Raw genomic sequence first — 21982 nt, forward strand, 5'->3', positions numbered from 1 at the left:
GATGGAGGGCAGACACTCACAGTAGAGCAGTCACACAGGAGGGATGGAGGGCAGACACTCACAGGAGCGCAGTCACACAGGAGGGATGGAGGGCAGACACTCACAGGAGTGCAGTCACACAGGAGGGATGGGGGGCAGACACTCACAGGAGCGCAGTCACACAGGAGGGATGGGGGGGCAGACACTCACAGGAGCGCAGTCACATAGGAGGGATGGAGGGCAGACACTCACAGGAGCGCAGTCACACAGGAGGGATGGGGGGCAGACACTCACAGGAGGGATGGAGGGCAGACACTCACAGGAGCACAGTCACACAGGAGGGATGGAGGGCAGACACTCACAGGAGCGCAGTCACACAGGAGGGATGGGGGGCAGACACTCACAGGAGTGCAGTCACATAGGAGGGATGGAGGGCAGACACTCACAGGAGCGCAGTCACACAGGAGGTATGGAGGGCAGACACTCACAGGAGAGCAGTCACACAGGAGGGATGGGGGGCAGACACTCACAGGAGCGCAGTCACACAGGAGGGATGGGGGGCTGACACTCACAGGAGCGCCGTCACACAGGAGGGATGGGGGGCAGACACTCACAGGAGCGCAGTCACACAGGAGGGATGGAGGGCAGACACTCACAGGAGAGCAGTCACACAGGAGGGATGGGGGGCAGACACTCACAGGAGTGCAGTCACATAGGAGGGATGGAGGGCAGACACTCACAGGAGCGCAGTCACATAGGAGGGATGGAGGGCAGACACTCACAGGAGAGCAGTCACATAGGAGGGATGGAGGGCAGACACTCACAGGAGCGCAGTCACACAGGAGGGATGGGGGGCAGACACTCACAGGAGAGCAGTCACACAGGAGGGATGGGGGGCAGACACTCACAGGAGCGCAGTCAGGGCCGGTGTAAGGTTTCTCGACGCCCTAGGCAAAACTTCAGCCTGCTGCGCCCGCCCTCCCCCCCAAGGGGTGGGATGTAGGGGGATGTGTTGTGACCAGCGGTCACATAACTACATCCCGTGCCTGCTGTGTCTCCAATACCTTGTGTGTGTATATATAATTCCGAACGATGTCTCATTCACAGCAGACACGGCACTCCAGGTCTTTCATATAAGCAGATTTAATAGCCACAACAGCAAAGCATGTATACATACATATCCAGGGTTGCAAGTACAGGAGTGTATTTCATGTGTGGCATGAAGCAGTAGTAACATCAGCACAAGCATAATCACAATGCAGCATTTCGGGCCACAGCGGGACCCTTCATCAGGCTTTGCAAGTGCTCAGATAAGACAAACATGAACATAACACACAACATTTTAGAAATTTTGAAGTGGGGGTATGGAAAAGTGAAGGTTGGAAAAGTGGACGTGTCCACTCAAAATGGGGCGTGTCCTTCAGTGTAGTTTACCACACAATATACCCCTTATACACATTATGCACCACAATAGTAGGACCCCTTATACTATCTAGTTAGTACTGATGCCCCTTTCACATTATAGCACACAGTATGAGCCGAAATTCACATTTTAGCACACAAAATGAGCCGAAATTCACATTATAGTACACAGAATGAGCCGAAATTCACATTATAGCACACGGTATGAACCGAAATTCACATTATAGCACACGGTATGAACCGAAATTCACATTATAGCACACGGTATGAGCCGAAATTCACATTATAGCACACGGTATGAGCCGAAATTCACATTATAGCACACGGTATGAGCCAAAATTCACATTATAGCACACGGTATGAGCCTGAAATTCACATTATAACACACAGTATGGGCCAAAATTCACATTATAGCACACGGTATGAGACGAAATTCACATTATGGTACACAAAATGAACCGAAATTCACATTATAGAACACGGTATGAGCCGAAATTCACATTATAGCACACGGTATGAGCCGAAATTCACATTATAGCACACGATATGAGCCTGAAATTCACATTATAACACACGGTATGGGCCAAAATTCACATTATAGCACACGGTATCAGCCGAAATTCACATTATAGTACACAAAATGAGCCGAAATTCACATTATAGCACACGGTATGAGCCTAAATTCACATTATAGCACACGGTATGAGCCCGAAATTCACATTATAGCACACGGTATGAGCCCGAAATTCACATTATAGCACACGGTATGAGACGAAATTCCCATTATAGCATACGGTATGAGACAAAATTCTCATTATAGCAGACAGAATGAGCTGAAATTCCCATTATAGCACACAGAATGAGCTGAAATTCCAATTATAGCACACGGTATGAGCCGAAATTCCCATTATAGCATACGGTATGAGCCGAAATTCTCATTATAGCAGACAGAATGAGCTGAAATTCCCATTATAGCACACAGAATGAGCTGAAATTCCAATTATAGCACACGGTATGAGCCGAAATTCACATTATAGCAGACAGAATGAGCTGAAATTCCCATTATAGCACACGGTATGAGCCGTAATTCACATTATAGCAGACAGAATGAGCTGAAATTCCCATTATAGCACACGGTATGAGCTGAAATTCACATTATAGCACACTGAATGAGCCTAAATTCATGGAATGAGACAAAATTCAGGGAGAGTAACAGCAGGGACATAGGGACAGGGAGAGTGACTGAGGGACAGGGAAAGTGACAGCAGGGACATAGGGACTGGGAGAGAGAAAAGCAGCAGGGCAAGATTACCTATTTAGAAGCGGCGGTGGTAAGGATGATGTGGTATGCGGTGCGATAGATGAGGAGGCTGTGGTCGGCATGGTGCGAAGGAGGCAGAGGTGCACAGAAGGACTAAAGGCGGTGGCGGAGCGGCTGAGGGCAGCTGCGGTGTAGCAGAGAAGGAGGCAGAGGGCGGTGGCGGTGCAAGGAGGAGGAAGCTGTTCTTGGTGGCACTGCGGCTCCTATGTCCGCGGCGCTACTATTTCAAATCTGCTGCGGACCGGCAGCCAATCAGGAGCTTGTTCTTCGTTAGTGCCAGGTCATTTATATGTGCAGGCCAATATGGACAATCTCATCCATATTAGCATGCAGGGCTATGGGGCTGGGTGACCGGGGTGGGAGGGTGAAGAAACTTCACTCCCCCGTCACAACCCCCCGCTGCTGGGTTGTCCGATGGCTGCATCGGCCATCGGGCAGCTCGTCTGCCATTTGCCGAGTGTGTAGGGCCCAATACAGGCCCACTTTGAGCAAAATATACATACACACACACAGAGGGGGTCATTCCGAGTTGATCGTAGCTGTGCTAAATTTAGCACAGCTACGATCATTCACACTGACATGCGGGGGGACGCCCAGCACAGGGCTAGCCCGCCCCACATGTTAGACCGGCCACCCCTCGCAGAAGTGCAAAGGCATCGCACAGCGGCGATGCCTTTGCACTTCAAGAGTAGCTCCCGGCCAGCGCAGCTTTAGCGTGCTGGCCGGGAGCTACTCATCGCTCCCCGGCCCGCAGCGGCTGTGTTGGCCGGACCAAACCCACGAAGCAGCGGCCAAATTCCGCCGTTCCGCCTCCACCCAACGATCGCCTCTGCCTGTCAATCAGGCAGAGGCGATCGTATCCCTGCTACGGCCTTCGGCCGTCTGGCATGCGCCGGCGCATGTGCAGTAGGGACCCGTTCGCTCTGTTGCGTTAAAAGGCAGCGAGCAAACGGGTCAGAATGACTCATACATACATGCACTCACAATAACAGAAAGCAAAACTCCTGCACCCATCCACATGCTGCTGCGGTAATCGGGACAGTGTGCCTCACTCAGCCAGCATATTATATATGTGTGCCTCACTCAGCCAGCATATATATATATATATATATATATATAGTTATATTATATATATATATATATATATATATATATATATATAAAATAAATAAATAAATAAAATACACTGCCCACCCGGCCTCCCTGACACAAACCTGGCTGTCGCACAGTAAGTAGGCATGCTGGAGTCAGTCACTGCCTCAGTTCAGGGGCTGCCACTGCCTATCTTCCTTTCACCGATCTGCTTGGGACGGGAGGAGCTGCGCGCTGCCACTGCAGCTCCCCCTACATGCAGCCAGCATCAATGTGAGGGGGCAAAGCAGCTGCTGAATTAGAGCCTATTAAAGCCGCTGCCACATGCCTGCGGCTGCGGCGGAGATGTTGGTGCGCGTTTGGCCACTGTGGTTGGGGGTGGAGTCACTGCGAGAGAGGAGGCGGCACCATGGAGGAGGAGTTCGGTACCACCTGACCGAGGACAGACAAGGAAGCAGGAGGAGCTGCTGCTGCCGCACATTAGCTGTACCGTGCGGCAGCCGGCAGCGGTTAAGTACCTGACCGTCTGCCACTCCCCTTCTAAAGTAGACAGGTGCCTCTCTCTGCCCCCCCCCCCCCCTCCCCGTTCCAACGCCCCTGCGTGGAGAGGAGCTAGAAGCACTGTAACAATAGCCGGCAGGACGCTGCTTACTCTATGTGCATAGAGCCGCTGCTGATGGGTTACATTCACACTGACATCGCTGCACAGATGCCGCGGCTGCCCAACTGTTATCAGCCGCCAAAGCTGTCAGTGTGAATGTAACCCATGAGCAGAGGCTCTAATACTTTATGCACATAGAGTAAGCAGCATCCTGCCGGCTATTGTTAAAGTGCTTCTAACAACTGTCTTCTCCTCCTCCTCTCCGCGGTAACGCTCCACATGTTGTACGGAAGCATTCATCGGCAGCGTGACCGCCCTCTAGTGGCCGCCGCCCATAGGCAGCTGCCTAAAGCTGCCTAGTGGTGGCGCCGGCCCTGAGCGCAGTCACACAGGAGGGATGGGGGGCAGACACTCACAGGAGCGCAGTCACACAGGAGGGATGGGGGGCAGACACTCACAGGAGAGCAGTCACACAGGAGGGATGGAGGGCAGACACTCACAGGAGCGCAGTCACACAGGAGGGATGGGGGGCAGACACTCACAGGAGCGCAGTCACACAGGAGGGATGGGAGGGCAGACACTCACAGGAGCGCAGTCACACAGGAGGGATGGGGGGCAGACACTCACAGGAGAGCAGTCACACAGGAGGGATGGAGGGCTGACACTCACAGGAGCGCAGTCACACAGGAGGGATGGGGGGCTGACACTCACAGGAGCGCAGTCACACAGGGGGATGGGGGGCAGACACTCACAGGAGCGCAGTCACACAGGAGGGATGGGGGGCAGACACTCACAGGAGAGCAGTCACACAGGAGGGATGGAGGGCAGACACTCACAGGAGCGCAGTCACACAGGAGGGATGGGGGGCAGACACTCACAGGAGCGCAGTCACACAGGAGGGATGGGAGGGCAGACACTCACAGGAATAATACTGTAGCCAGTGGCGGAACTTGTGAGTGGTGGGCCCAGGTGCAAAAATATATTTTGGGGTCCCCTCCTCCACCCAAGCTCATAATATGCCACACGTTAGTGGGTAACAGGAAGAGGCAGAGGGTGATATCAGAAGGCAGGGGGAGGCAGTGGGTGATGGGAAGAGGCAGTGAGTGACAGGGGGAGGCAGTGGGTGACAGGAAGAGGCAGTGAGTGACAAGGGGAGGCAGTGCGTGACAGGGAGAGGGTGGCAGGAAGAGACAGTGGGTGACGGGGGTACATGCACACAGTCCTGTGCAGTGCACAGAACAGGGGCATGTACCTTGGTGGGGGCAGGAACACAGCGGCCTTTGCTTTGTGACAGGGGCCTCCACCCTTGTGCTTTCCTCAGTTTGCCGCTCGGTCAGGCAGATTCTGACAGCGTCTGTTACACTGGCTGTGAGCTGCCTTTAATTCACAGACAGCAGTGAGTGAGAAATAATGTACAGCTGTCTGTTAATTAGAGGCAGTATGTAGCTGTGATCATCAGCGCTGGTGGGTGGCAGGGCTTCTTTATAAGTCCAGCACACACAGTCAACCCTGTCTACCTAAGGTAAGTGACACATCCCTCAGGCAGTGGGCTCATCCTGTTCTCTGCATTGGGCCATTCATCCGACATTGCTCAAAATGGTCTGCAGGGGGGGGGGGGGGGGGGGGGGATCAGTGGTTAACTCATTGCTGGTCTGGGCAATGCACCTGCTGCACCAATGGTAGTTCCACCTCTGACGGTAGCATGTGACCTCCTACTCCATTGCATTATATCTGACACTCAAATACCTGCAGTACGTATGTTACCTGTCCCTAATGCCGTGTTCTGAGGGGCTGTTCCACAACTCCTGCTCTGCTACTGACCTCTGACTTTAGCATCAGTACATGTCCTGATAGTTGAACTGATTGTTCTATATTTATTTGCCCCATGATGTCTTTGGAATGAAAGTCTCAGGCAGGTATAACACATTGTATAATTCCTCCTGTAGCGTGAGCAGACCCGTGGTGGAAACAGAACCTCAGGAGTCTCCCAGCCCCCGGCGGCAGCCTGTCCGTGCAGCGGAGGTGACAGAGCAACTGAAGGAACTCAACAAACTGCTGACAGCCAAGGAATACCAGAACAAGATGGACGGCGTGACGCTTCTGCTGGAACATTGCAAGAGCAACGTCAAGTTTGTCTCCTCTAACGTTACTCAAGTGAGTGGTCCACTAAAAAGGCCACAAAATGGCGACCTGCGTAACTTATAAGATCACCGTTTTTTGCCTTCAGTGGCAGCGTAGCATCAAATAAGGGTTTTATTCAGAATAACGCAAACTGAAGGTCAGGACTCTTTTGTGAGGTCACGTGTCTACTTTCAGATGGCCAAGGCACAGCAAAAATAGAAGCGTTGGGTGGATTGGGACTTTTTAAAAATTTTCCTCCATACTTGGCTACTCTTGTCTGGAAGGTTCAGGAACTTCACGAATTTTGAGGAAGACTCCTGGGAGTGCAGACCTCTCTCCTGGATCCCGACGACTTCTCCAGTGACGTTTGAGGACTGTGGTAGCCTTACTATAATATCCCTTTAATCAGGGGAATACATCCGAAATACCGGCGGTCAGGATGCCGGCAGTCACATGACCAACAGCGGCATCCCGGCACTGAAAGTGTCGGGGCTTCTATGCCAGCATTACACTCCTTTATCTACTTCTGTCATTTGGGACGTATACATGAATTGGGACAATTGTGGTTTATGTGCCAGAAAATATTCCTTAACCTTTTTGCTCAGTCTTTACCACTTTTATACATTACCCCCCGGTATGTACAGAGGGTGTGGCTTAATAGATCGACAGTGCATTGGTCGACAGTCAATAGGTCAACACTTCCTGGTCGACATGCCTCAGGTCAACATGTACAAAAGGTCGACACATGAAGGGTCAACAGTGCTCAAGGTCAACAGGTACAAAAGTTTGACAGATTCAAAAGGTCAATATAAAAAATGGTCAACGCACAAATGGTCGACACTTTTTTTTTTTTCTTGTCCCAATTTTTTTGCTGCTATCTCGACCTGTTTTCTTCCATTCTATTTCTCACGTCGTGCTCACTTCTCTCGTGACTGTGCCCGATAATGTCAATATAGTACACTGGATAGTAAATAAAGCAGATCATGAAAAAAAACATGTCGACCCTTGAAAACGTGTGTAACCATTTGTGTGTCGAACATATTTATGTAGACCTTTTGAACCTGTCGGCTTTTGTCGACCTATACATTATGGATCGATCATCCGGATACCATGTACAGTATGTTACTTTCTATACGCGTTCCTTTCTTAACCACTTCTTTTTCTCCCTTTAGATATTTGATGCATTTAACCCGAGGATGCAGGATGCAAACAAGAAGGTTAATCAGTACGCTCTGGAGTCGGCCGTGATCATGGTCCCTCTCCTCAAGGACAGTCTGCATCATGTGCTGGTCCCAATGGTGACCGTCATCACCGACAACCTGAACTCCAAGCACACTGGGATCTACACCGCTGCCGCGACGGTTCTGGACACGCTCATTGCAAATATAGGTGCTGCTATAGGCTAGTAGTTGTCTTCCTACATGGTTATCAGCTGTTCCGGATGGTGTAATGGTTAGCATTACTGCCGCATAGCACTGAGGCCATGGGTTCAATTCCCACCATGGCCCTAACTGTGTGGAGTTTGTATATTCTCCCCGTGCTTGCGTGGGTTTCCTCCGGGTACTCTGGTTTCCTCCCACAACCCAAAAATATACTGGTAGGTTCACTGGATCCCAACAAATATTAACCCTAGTCTGTAAGTGTGTGCACGTAGATGGGCCAAGTGATTCTTATCTGCCGTCACATTTTATGTGGGGATAGCACGTATCCTCTGTGTATTGTTTGCGAAAAAAGGAAGTTATGTTTCTCTCCCCTCCTTCCCTGCTCAGGGGTAAATTTACTAAGATGGGAGTTCAATTTAAGATGGCAACCATAGCAACCAATCAGATTCTACTTCTCATTTATCTAGCACCTTCTAGAAGATAATGGGGTACATTTACTAAGCAGTGATAAGAGCAGAGAAGTGAGCCAGTGGAGATATTTCCCCATCAACCAATCAGCAGCTCTGTATCATTTTATAGTATGCAAATTCTAGATGTTATTTCAATGCTGATTGGTTACCATGGGCAACTTCTCCTCTGGCTCACTTCTCCGCTCTTATCACTGCTTAGTAAATGTACCCCAATACCTGGAATCTGATTGGTTGCTATGGACAACATCCCATCTTAAATAGAATTCCCATCTTAGTAAATTTACCCCTCAGTGTCTTAGTTTCCTGCCTACATACTGATGTCACACTCTGCCCCTCAATGATGTCACAGACATCCCTCGCCCCTAGGCCACACCCCTAAACTATCTCAATAAGATTGACAGGAGGGCACTGAGATGATAAAAAGAGATTATGAGAAGAGAAGTAAAGGGAGATTCACCAGCATTGCCATGCAAACTAGGCAGGGTCCTATAACGAGATTATATTTTTCATTTATTCATCCTTTAATAATTACCTTTGACAAATACAAAGAGACAATAAAAAATGCAGGGTTTGCATATTTGCCTATTTTTAAATCTACGCGTCAGGGAGACCTCGGGGGGGATGTTGAACAAGAAGGTGCAGGCGCGTGAAGCTGTGAATTTCATCATCGCAGTCTCTCCCCCGCAGCCTGAAGCTGCATAGGGGAAGGGAGTGGGATATAGGGGCTCGGCAAACTCCTTCCGTTACTGTGGGAGAACTCATAGATATTTGTGGTAAGATAGGCAATTGTGAGTTGGCGTCCCTTCAGTGATGAATTTCCCATTAGGCAGATGAGGCACGTGCCTAGGGGCGGCACTTGTTTGGGGGCGGCACTTGGATGCTTGTGTTGGTACTGTCGCACCAAGCCGTTACTGTTGTGCCTAGGGGGCGCCCTCGCCCCTAAAGGTCCCTTAAGGATTATTTGATTACAGTTACCCACTGCATTACGTGCTCCGTGATCTGTTGGCGTAAGATCAGTCCTCATATTATAGGCCATGTGTTATTCCTAATGATGTAACCATCCATCGTTCTTTTACAGATCATTTGTGGCTTCTGCAGCCAGTTTCCAGCAGAGTCCGTTTCCTCAGCGGCCGCGCCATGAGTGATGTGACCCATCGACTGTCAGGTATGCCACCTGTTGTTTGTGCTGTAACCCATGCCAGCTAGAATCTGATTGGTTCTTATTAGCGAAGTGCATATTGTGCAAACTGGGCAGAAATTAGATTGAGTTTGGCTCCAGCTTGTTGGCACAATAGAGGCTGCTGCAGCCTCCTGCCCTTGAATGGTGACCCTCAAAATCAGAATGGCCGTTCATGTACGAAAATCAAACTATAAGAACGATAACATATTCCATATTTTATTGCTGGATTTCATAACTCTAAAGCCCAAAGCTTAGGTTCATGTTCCAGCCAAAATATCTTTGAGTGAGTCTGACACACGGGGAGGAATTCAATTGCGGGTGAGAAATTCAAACTAGTGGACTGAAAAATGGGACATGGTAATTTCTATAGAAATCACTGCATCTTTATTCATGCACCTCCAGAGCTAGTGTCATTTTTCCTAAAATCATTAATTTTAGGAACAAATCACCGGGACTTGCTCTGGGACCCCGGCAGCACCCCACCTGAGGACTAATTAAGTGATTGGAAGTGTCCAGTTAGCTTAATTAGTCAGCAATTACTCTCTTCCTAAGCTGTATCTTCTTCATCCAGCGTCGGGAGCCGGGTCTTCTGCAGCAGCGTGAGTATGTGAGGTGTGTGTGAGTGTCAGAGTGTAAGTGTGTGTGTGTGTGTATGAGTATCTGAGTGACCCCCAGTGTGTGTAAACCCCCATGTGGTGTATTACCCACTGGAGCCGGCCACTGGGAGAACTACATCTCCCAGCAGCCTTTGCCCCTTCCAGCACCCCCAGAGTCTGCCAGAAGCCCCCTTACCAGTGGCAAGCTAGGTGGAGGGGGGACCACTGGGAACCCATCAGACAACCAGAGAGCACTGAGCAGGTAAGTCTTTTTTTTTTACTTTCATCACATGATTTTCAGCGCTGAAAACCCTGCAACCATTTCCTACAGGGGCTGCCGAAACTGTCAAATTTGCCATCTTCAGATGACGTTAGCACATAGTCACCTATAGACTACCGGTTTGCATTTTTTACCGGAGATGGATCTATCAGATTCCCTCACCATGAGCCTCCACTGATTCATGTTTGCATGTTCTCCTCATGCTTGCATAGGGTTCCTTCGAGAACCTCAGTTTTCACCCACACTCCAAAAACGTACTGGTTGGCTAATTGGCTGGTAGGTTAAGTGGCTTCTAATTTAGACTGCAAGCTCCAATGGGTCAGGGATTGCTGTGTATGACAAATTATAATAATATAACTTAACCTTTGAACTTGTTGTCATTGTCTCGTCCAGGTCTAGTATCTTCTGTTTATCCCCGGAAGCCTCAGGCTGTGGAGCGCCACGTCCTGCCGGTGCTGTGGTTTTTCCTGAGTAATATAACTGGGAATGGAGTGCTGCCAGGGCGTAACGGGAATTTCAAGGACGTGGTCACCAAACTGGCCAAAACTCTGCAGAGAGTGATGGGATCGAACCTTGAAGAATACGCGTCTGGACAACCGCAACACGTCATAAAGATGCTGGCTGACATTCTAGGCATAAAACATGAATAAGTGTAGTAACACCCCCCTGCTTGTGGTGGCCACAGTGAAAGAGGTAGACATGTAGGGTCAAGAAGTTCTGGGATATACCCAATATTCTGAACATACCTCAGTGTAAATTCTGTTCCGTGGACTCATCGAAAGGACTGTTGACTCATCTCTAGATAGGCACAACTCCAGTAACCCCCCTACCTATAGATAAATAGGTCTGTCAATGACAACAATACATTTAGAGAAACAAAAATAATTAATTACATGATAAGGGTGGGGTAGTTTAAGACCATTCAGACCCTGAAGGACTCATATTATAAAACCCTTGATCTATCGCTTCTGTGGTCTTTTCTGTATATATACTGGACAATAATTTATAAATAACACAATCTGTTAACGCATCAATCTCCATTGTTTAGACATAACTTCACTTTAAGTTGAAAAGAAGGAAATTTCAAGGGAAACTTTACGTACCAAAAATTTAATGGAAGAATATTGCAATGATTGGCCAATGTTGGCGTTACTGCATGAGCCAGTGATTTGCACGTCGGATACTGTGACAGAACATATAAGTAGGGGCTAGTTGCAGTTGATAAAAGAGAAATGGAAATATGAATTTGCTTCAGGAAAACCATGATACCGTGCACTACAACTTACTAGAATAACTTTTGACATTAAAATAGGACTTCTACCCGAAAGTGACAGTTGATAACTCAAAGCTATACTGCTGCTGCCATTTGATACATAGGCTTTGGGTAACTGCCCACGGAAACAAATGGTTCGATATCTATATGTCAAAATGGCAACATAGGTGTATTTTAAAGAAATTTCAGGCACAGTCCCTATCTATAGTATCAGACGTTGTCCCGGTAGCTTGTGTACCTAGCATAAAGGTTTTCGTTTGTTAACACATTTTAGTCGGTTACCATTGCAGAGAATCAGATTCTGATTGGATATTTCCTCTTCCCCAAACCAGCACTAAACATCCCTGGGATGCTGGACAGGACTTCTAATATTTATAATCTGTCTATAGATCGCCCTTTTCCTTTTACTTGCAGATGTACATTAACATTATATTACATTGTACAGCGCTAACATTTTGCTACATTTTAATAGCTTTAGAAAAGAAAAAAAAATCTGACTTGCTTCACTGTTCAACAGCAAATTTCTGAATAGTAAGGCTGATAATATAGATAATATAATGCAGAACTAAAGCTAATTTATGTACATACTGTATTATGTGTATTAGCATTAAATTACATTTGTATTTTTATACATTGCTTCTGTCTTTGTAAAACAAATGCTTAAGCTGGGTACACACTATTATCAGATATTGGGGCAGATGTATTAACCTGGAAGGAAGTGATAAACCAGTGATAAATACACCAGCCAATCAGCTCCAATATGTAAATTGACAGTTGTGAGCTGATTGGCTGGTGTGTTTATCACCTCACACTTATCACTGGTTTATCACTTCCTTATGCCGTCTCCAGGTTAATACATCTGCCCCAATGTGTGCCGATCCGATACATGCCCCAACTGATGGATACAATACCAGATCGGTGTGTACCCAGATACACTGAGCAATTTCAGTGCGTACGGATCTCCTTATATCAGGAACGATATAGCGTGCGCAGCGCACCAGATCCCGACCTCCCAGGCTGACTGCTGCTGGAGAGTTGGAAGGCGTTTAACAGCTGAAGCTCCTGCATACGCACTAGGCAATTATCTGGCTGATCGGCCCCAGCTTTCGTTATGTGCAGGGCTGTCATCAGAAGTTGTGTGGTCCAGCACAAATGAAACATACAGGTCACACTCGCTTTCCCTGTGGATCGCAAAGTGTAGCCCAGAGAAAGTGCCTGCTATGACCCTCAAAGGCCCATGAGAACTTCCTACATGCTAATAAGAAAAGGGTTGGGTTGGGAATACCGCACAGGGTTAACTGAGTTATAAAAAGTAATAATAAATAAAATATTGTCTCAGAGAAAAGCCGACAATTTAGACAGTAGTCTAAAATTTATCACCATCTACCATGAGTTTAATATCTATGGGTAGACAAATGGTGATTGTCAGCGGTGCTCCCAAAGGTCCAAACGTATTTGAAATAGAAAGAGAAAGCTAGAAAAAAGTGACCTTGGTTGGGAGCACTCACTCCCGAAGAGTAACTTGAAATTCTTGATGTATATATGAGTAATAATGTAACAATGAAGTATTTAAAACTTAACTTTTAATATGTCTATATAAGAAATGGGGTACACAATTTAGAATTACAAAAAAACTTGCATGAATAATAAATGGATGGCTCTAACTTTTATGAGCCACACTTAAAGAATGAGTCTGCGAACATATTGATGGATTACTACTATGGTAATTCAGTGTCTGGCAAGCATAAACCCATCTTCCCGTGGAGTCAGCACAAGCCCCAATTAAGTGCCATCAGTAACCTACAACACCTGGTATTCCTAAATGGTCTCCCACTAAAGTACTGACCAGGCCCAACGCTGTATTGCCTCCAAGATCAGACGGGGTTGGGCATATCCAGTGTGGTATGGTAGTAGGTTGCGTATGGAAAAGAGTAGCAGGTGCGGCTGTTATGTAACAGAATGGGAAATGTTTGTTATTGTGCCAGTTTTATAAAATACATTTGTCTAACCCGTTGGGGATATTTAGTTGACCCTCATTGCACCGATTGGCAGCCCAAACACATGGGTATGCGGAGGTTAAATCATATGGTCAACAGGGGTTAGTGACAACAGGCCTCTGTTTTACCTGTGCATGGCGTAAAGCCGAACAAGGAAAATAGCCTTTTATGATTTAAGGCATATATAACAAACAAACACAAAATCTGAAAAAAGAAGAATATCTGTTATTGCAGACTGAGTATATCTGTCATAAGGACATTAATTGAAAAATACTTTTTAATACATAGACATTTGATAAGGATATTATCTGTGCTAGATTTCAAATAAGATGTTAGTTTGTATCAGTGGAAAAGATATGAAAAGGCTAGCAACAATAACAGAAAAAAGAGTAATTGAGTGTGTTTTTATAACATCCAATGTCCCTGATATAATTATCACCACCTCCAAAGTATATATCAAGAAGAAAACAAAACAACAGGGGAATTTTGGGGACATAGAATACCTGCTGCAAGAATAAACAGTCAAATACTGGCAGCCAGTATATTAGATACAGTTATTGCCATGAACTTTGCATTAGAGATGAGCGGGTTCGGTTCCTCGGAATCCGAACCCGCCCGAACTTCAGGTTTTTTTACACGGGTCCGAGCGACTCGGATCTTCCCGCCTTGCTCGGTTAACCCGAGCGCGCCCCGAACGTCATCATCACACTGTCGGATTCTCGCGAGGCTCGGATTCTATCACGAGACTCGGATTCTATATAAGGAGCCGCGCGTCGCCGCCATTTTTCACACGTGCATTGAGATTCATAGGGAGAGGACGTGGCTGGCTTCCTCTCCGTTTATAGAGATTCGAGAAGAGAGTGAGACAGAGAGAGACACAGTAGTAATTTGGGGAGCATTAGGAGGAGTACTACTACTACTAGTACTTGCTGAAGTGATAGAGAGAGATAGTGTGACTGTATTATCTGACTTGTGGGGGAGACACTGACAGTGGGGAGCAGTTAGAGTCTGAGAGCAGGACTCAGGACTCAGGAGTACATATAACGTACAGTGCACACTTTTGCTGCCAGAGTGCCAGCCACACTGCCATTGTTTGTGACCACACTGACCACCAGTATAATATATATTGTGATTGTCTGCTTAGGACTCAGGAGTACTACTTGCAAGTTGATGATAGTGTGACGAGTGACCTGACCACCAGTTTAATAATCACCACCAGTTTATGAGTTTAATATATATATATATATATAATTGTATATAATATATATATAATATTGTATACCACCTAGCACCTACCCGTGTTTTTTTTTTTCTTTCTTCTTTATACATACTACTATAGTAGCTTACTGTAGCAGTCTGCGGTGCTGCTGAGCTGACAGTGTCCAGCAGGTCCGTCATCAGTCATTACATAATAAATATATAATATATACCTGTCCGGCTGCAGTACTAGTGATATTATATATACATATATATTGATTTCATCTCATTATCATCCAGTCTATATTATCAGCAGACACAGTACGTTAGTCCACGGCTGTAGCTACCTCTGTGTCGGCACTCGGCAGTCCATCCATAATTGTATACCACCTACCCGTGGTTGTTTTTTTTTTCTTTCTTCTTTATACATACTACTATAGTAGCTTACTGTAGCAGTCTGCGGTGCTGCTGAGCTGACAGTGTCCAGCAGGTCCGTCATCAGTCATTACATAATAAATATATAATATATACCTGTCCGGCTGCAGTACTAGTGATATTATATATACATATATATTGATTTCATCTCATTATCATCCAGTCTATATTATCAGCAGACACAGTACGGTAGTCCACGGCTGTAGCTACCTCTGTGTCGGCACTCGGCAGTCCATCCATAATTGTATACCACCTACCCGTGGTTGTTGTTTTTTTTCTTTCTTCTTTATACATACTACTATAGTAGCTTACTGTAGCAGTCTGCGGTGCTGCTGAGCTGACAGTGTCCAGCAGGTCCGTCATCAGTCATTACATAATAAATATATAATATATACCTGTCCGGCTGCAGTACTAGTGATATTATATATACATATATATTGATTTCATCTCATTATCATCCAGTCTATATTAGCAGCAGACACAGTACGGTAGTCCACGGCTGTAGCTACCTCTGTGTCGGCACTCGGCAGTCCATCCATAAGTATACTAGTATCCATCCATCTCCATTGTTTACCTGAGGTGCCTTTTAGTTGTGCCTATTAAAATATGGAGAACAAAAATGTTGAGGTTCCAAAAAGCAGTAGCACCGCAAAGAACTGTGCGTTCTTCGAAATCCCAAATCCACAAGGAGAGTCCAATTGTGTCGGTTGCGATGCCTGACCTTCCCAACACTGGACGTGAAGAGCATGCGCCTTCCACCATTTGCACGCCCCCTGCAAGTGCTGGAAGGAGCACCCGCAGTCCAGTTCCTGATAGTCAGATTGAAGATGTCAGTGTTGAAGTACACCAGGATGAGGAGGATATGGGTGTTGCTGGCGCTGGGGAGGAAATTGACCAGGAGGATTCTGATGGTGAGGTGGTTTGTTTAAGTCAGGCACCCGGGGAGACACCTGTTGTCCGTGGGAGGAATATGGCCATTGACATGCCTGGTGAAAATACCAAAAAAATCAGCTCTTCGGTGTGGAAGTATTTCAACAGAAATGCGGACAACAGGTGTCAAGCCGTGTGTTGCCTTTGTCAAGCTGTAATAAGTAGGGGTAAGGACGTTAACCACCTCGGAACATCCTCCCTTATACGTCACCTGCAGCGCATTCATAATAAGTCAGTGACAAGTTCAAAAACTTTGGGTGACAGCGGAAGCAGTCCACTGACCAGTAAATCCCTTCCTCTTGTAACCAAGCTCACGCAAACCACCCCACCAACTCCCTCAGTGTCAATTTCCTCCTTACCCAGGAATGCCAATAGTCCTGCAGGCCATGTCACTGGCAATTCTGACGAGTCCTCTCCTGCCTGGGATTCCTCCGATGCATCCTTGAGTGTAATGCCTACTGCTGCTGGCGCTGCTGTTGTTGCAGCTGGGAGTCGATCGTCATCCCAGAGGGGAAGTCGTAAGCCCACTTGTACTACTTCCAGTAAGCAATTGACTGTCCAACAGTCCTTTGCGAGGAAGATGAAATATCACAGCAGTCATCCTGCTGCAAAGCGGATAACTGAGGCCTTGACAACTATGTTGGTGTTAGACGTGCGTCCGGTATCCGCCGTTAGTTCACAGGGAACTAGACAATTTCTTGAGGTAGTGTGCCCCCGTTACCAAATACCATCTAGGTTCCACTTCTCTAGGCAGGCGATACCGAGAATGTACACGGACGTCAGAAAAAGACTCACCAGTGTCCTAAAAAATGCAGTTGTACCCAATGTCCACTTAACCACGGACATGTGGACAAGTGGAGCAGGGCAGGGTCAGGACTATACGACTGTGACAGCCCACTGGGTAGATGTATGGACTCCCGCCGCAAGAACAGCAGCGGCGGCACCAGTAGCAGCATCTCGCAAACGCCAACTCTTTCCTAGGCAGGCTACGCTTTGTATCACCGCTTTCCAGAATACGCACACAGCTGAAAACCTCTTACGGCAACTGAGGAAGATCATCGCGGAATGGCTTACCCCAATTGGACTCTCCTGTGGATTTGTGGCATCGGACAACGCCAGCAATATTGTGTGTGCATTAAATATGGGCAAATTCCAGCACGTCCCATGTTTTGCACATACCTTGAATTTGGTGGTGCAGAATTTTTAAAAAAACGACAGGGGTGTGCAAGAGATGCTGTCGGTGGCCAGAAGAATTGCGGGACACTTTCGGCGTACAGGCACCACGTACAGTAGACTGGAGCACCACCAAAAACAACTGAACCTGCCCTGCCATCATCTGAAGCAAGAAGTGGTAACGAGGTGGAATTCAACCCTCTATATGCTTCAGAGGTTGGAGGAGCAGCAAAAGGCCATTCAAGCCTATACAATTCAGCACGATATAGGAGGTGGAATGCACCTGTCTCAAGCGCAGTGGAGAATGATTTCAACATTGTGCAAGGTTCTGATGCCCTTTGAACTTGCCACACGTGAAGTCAGTTCAGACACTGCCAGCCTGAGTCAGGTCATTCCCCTCATCAGGCTTTTGCAGAAGAAGCTGGAGACATTGAAGGAGGAGCTAACACAGAGCGATTCCGCTAGGCATGTGGGACTTGTGGATGGAGCCCTTAATTCGCTTAACAAGGATTCACGGGTGGTCAATCTGTTGAAATCAGAGCACTACATTTTGGCCACCATGCTCGATCCTAGATTTAAAGCCTACCTTGGATCTCTCTTTCCGGCAGACACAAGTCTGCTGGGGTTCAAAGACCTGCTGGTGAGAAAATTGTCAAGTCAAGCGGAACGCGACCTGTCAACATCTCCTCCTTCACATTCTCCCGCAACTGGGGGTGCGAGGAAAAGGCTCAGAATTCCGAGCCCACCCGCTGGCGGTGATGCAGGGCAGTCTGGAGCGACTGCTGATGCTGACATCTGGTCTGGACTGAAGGACCTGACAACGATTACGGACATGTCGTCTACTGTCACTGCATATGATTCTCTCACCATTGAAAGAATGGTGGAGGATTATATGAGTGACCGCATCCAAGTAGGCACGTCACACAGTCCGTACTTATACTGGCAGGAAAAAGAGGCAATTTGGAGGCCCTTGCACAAACTGGCTTTATTCTACCTAAGTTGCCCTCCCACAAGTGTGTACTCCGAAAGAGTGTTTAGTGCCGCCGCTCACCTTGTCAGCAATCGGCGTACGAGGTTACATCCAGAAAATGTGGAGAAGATGATGTTCATTAAAATGAATTATAATCAATTCCTCCGTGGAGACATTGACCAGCAGCAATTGCCTCCACAAAGTACACAGGGAGCTGAGATGGTGGATTCCAGTGGGGATGAATTGATAATCTGTGAGGAGGGGGATGTACACGGTGATATATCGGAGGATGATGATGAGGTGGACATCTTGCCTCTGTAGAGCCAGTTTGTGCAAGGAGAGATTAATTGCTTCTTTTTTGGTGGGGGTCCAAACCAACCCGTCATTTCAGTCACAGTCGTGTGGCAGACCCTGTCACTGAAATGATGGGTTGGTTAAAGTGTGCATGTCCTGTTTATACAACATAAGGGTGGGTGGGAGGGCCCAAGGACAATTCCATCTTGCACCTCTTTTTTCTTTAATTTTTCTTTGCGTCATGTGCTGTTTGGGGAGTATTTTTTGGAAGGGCCATCCTGCGTGACACTGCAGTGCCACTCCTAGATGGGCCCGGTGTTTGTGTCGGCCACTAGGGTCGCTTATCTTACTCACACAGCTACCTCATTGCGCCTCTTTTTTTCTTTGCGTCATGTGCTGTTTGGGGAGGGTTTTTTGGAAGGGACATCCTGCGTGACACTGCAGTGCCACTCCTAGATGGGCCCGGTGTTTGTGTCGGCCACTAGGGTCGCTTATCTTACTCACACAGCTACCTCATTGCGCCTCTTTTTTTCTTTGCGTCATGTGCTGTTTGGGGAGGGTTTTTTGGAAGGGACATCCTGCGTGACACTGCAGTGCCACTCCTAGATGGGCCCGGTGTTTGTGTCGGCCACTAGGGTCGCTTATCTTACTCACACAGCTACCTCATTGCGCCTCTTTTTTTCTTTGCGTCATGTGCTGTTTGGGGAGGGTTTTTTGGAAGGGACATCCTGCGTGACACTGCAGTGCCACTCCTAGATGGGCCCGGTGTTTGTGTCGGCCACTAGGGTCGCTTATCTTACTCACACAGCTACCTCATTGCGCCTCTTTTTTTCTTTGCGTCATGTGCTGTTTGGGGAGGGTTTTTTGGAAGGGACATCCTGCATGACACTGCAGTGCCACTCCTAGATGGGCCCGGTGTTTGTGTCGGCCACTAGGGTCGCTTATCTTACTCACACAGCTACCTCATTGCGCCTCTTTTTTTCTTTGCGTCATGTGCTGTTTGGGGAGGGTTTTTTGGAAGGGACATCCTGCGTGACACTGCAGTGCCACTCCTAGATGGGCCCGGTGTTTGTGTCGGCCACTAGGGTCGCTTATCTTACTCACACAGCTACCTCATTGCGCCTCTTTTTTTCTTTGCGTCATGTGCTGTTTGGGGAGGGTTTTTTGGAAGGGACATCCTGCGTGACACTGCAGTGACACTCCTAGATGGGCCCGGTGTTTGTGTCGGCCACTAGGGTCGCTTATCTTACTCACACAGCTACCTCATTGCGCCTCTTTTTTTCTTTGCGTCATGTGCTGTTTGGGGAGGGTTTTTTGGAAGGGCCATCCTGCGTGACACTGCAGTGCCACTCCTAGATGGGCCAGGTGTTTGTGTCGGCCACTAGGGTCGCTTATCTTACTCACACAGCTACCTCATTGCGCCTCTTTTTTTCTTTGCGTCATGTGCTGTTTGGGGAGGGTTTTTTGGAAGGGACATCCTGCGTGACACTGCAGTGCCACTCCTAGATGGGCCAGGTGTTTGTGTCGGCCACTAGGGTCGCTTAGCTTAGTCATCCAGCGACCTCGGTGCAAATTTTAGGACTAAAAATAATATTGTGAGGTGTGAGGTATTCAGAATAGACTGAAAATGAGTGGAAATTATGGTTTTTGAGGTTAATAATACTTTGGGATCAAAATGACCCCCAAATTCTATGATTTAAGCTGTTTTTTAGTGTTTTTTGAAAAAAACACCCGAATCCAAAACACACCCGAATCCGACAAAAAAATATCGGTGAGGTTTTGCCAAAACGCGGTCGAACCCAAAACCCGGCCGCGGAACCGAACCCAAAACCAAAACACAAAACCCGAAAAATTTCAAGTGCACATCTCTACTTTGCATAGGTTAATACAAAGAGGCCTATAGCATCCAATGTCCCAGATACAATTATAACCACCTTTAAAATATATATCAAGAAAAAAAGAAGAGAGAGAGGTGGCGGAATTTTTTAGGGACACCGAATACTTGCTGCAATAGTAAGCAGTCAAATACTGGCAGCCAGTGCATTGGATACAATTGTTGCCATGAACTCTGCGTAGGTTGATACAAAGAGGCCTATAACATCCAAGATCCCAGATACAATTGTAACCACCTTCTAAGTATATATGAAGAAAAAAAGGGGGGGGGAAAGAATCATAGGGACAGAGAATCCTTGCTGCAAAAATAAACAGTCAAATTACTGGCAGCTAGAGTGTTAGATATAATTGTTGCCATACACTCTGTATAGGCTGATACAAAGAGTTCACGCGAAAAAAAAGCACACAACATACAATGCTGCAACTTGAGGTGCCCTGCGATGTATTATATGTATGTTCTCAATTAATCAATTAATTAATGCAATTTAGACATAATACAGAGCCTAGATAATTTTATAACAGAATTGCGGTTAATTACCACGGGTAAGAATGCAGCCGATCATATGGTTAATTACCACGAGTAAGAATACAGCCGATCATATAAAACACCTATAATGAATGGTGCCTATATACATGCAGCCGATCATATAGAACACCTATAATAAATGGTGCCTATATACTTGCTGCTCACAACCAGCATCATAAATAGCCCAATTCGGCATTGGCTTTAACATTTGAGGTGAGGACAAACTGGACAGGGAAGGAAGGGGGGATACTTATTTTACTGTGCGCCTCCCCGTCCCATCAGGTGCCGCTAGACCGCTTGAGTCCGTGCGGTATGCAGGCTGAGCGTCTCGTCCGGTCTCCTCTCCTCTGCCGCTGGTCTGAGCCTGGTCACGTGAGAGCGCTCTCCGTGACCCTAATCACGTACCCAACGTACGTTTCGCAGCAGGCTTGTTCACGGGTAGCGTGAGCATAGTGGCGCCGTGAGTTAGAATATATTATGTCTATGTATTAAAAAGTATTATTCAATTAATGTCCTTATGACAGATATACTCAGTCTGCAATAACAAATATTCTTCTTTTTTCAGATTTTGTGTTTGTTTGTTATATATGCCTTAAATCATAAAAGGCTATTTTCCTTGTTCGGCTTTACGCCATGCACAGGTAAAACAGAGGCCTGTTGTCACTAACCCCTGTTGACCATATGATTTAACCTCCGCATACCCATGTGTTTGGGCTGCCAATCGGTGCAATGAGGGTCAACTAAATATACCCAACGGGTTAGACAAATGTATTTTATAAAACTGGCACAATAACAAACATTTCCCATTCTGTTACATAACAGCCGCACCTGCTACTCTTTTCCATACGCA

General features: G+C 47.1%; 1 protein-coding gene and 1 pseudogene across 4 annotated transcripts in view; one reads left to right on the forward strand and one right to left on the reverse strand.

Moving 5' to 3' along the window:
• TOGARAM2 (TOG array regulator of axonemal microtubules 2) overlaps positions 1-12346 on the forward strand; it is a 335042-nt gene extending 322696 nt beyond the window's left edge. For all 4 annotated transcript variants that reach the window (XM_063918915.1, XM_063918914.1, XM_063918916.1 and 1 more), the window contains exons 17-20: positions 6362-6569; positions 7709-7925; positions 9467-9553; positions 10838-12346. In XM_063918915.1, the coding sequence (XP_063774985.1) occupies positions 6362-6569; positions 7709-7925; positions 9467-9553; positions 10838-11094 (769 nt within the window). In that variant the 3' untranslated portion in view covers positions 11095-12346. The remainder of the gene's footprint in view (positions 1-6361; positions 6570-7708; positions 7926-9466; positions 9554-10837) is intronic.
• A 1168-nt stretch (positions 12347-13514) lies between these two features.
• LOC134912235 (5S ribosomal RNA) lies at positions 13515-13633 on the reverse strand (annotated as a pseudogene).
• Positions 13634-21982: the final 8349 nt, after the last annotated feature.

Source organism: Pseudophryne corroboree, chromosome 4 (assembly GCF_028390025.1).
Source record: "Pseudophryne corroboree isolate aPseCor3 chromosome 4, aPseCor3.hap2, whole genome shotgun sequence".
In the NCBI taxonomy this organism is placed as follows: domain Eukaryota; kingdom Metazoa; phylum Chordata; class Amphibia; order Anura; family Myobatrachidae; genus Pseudophryne; species Pseudophryne corroboree.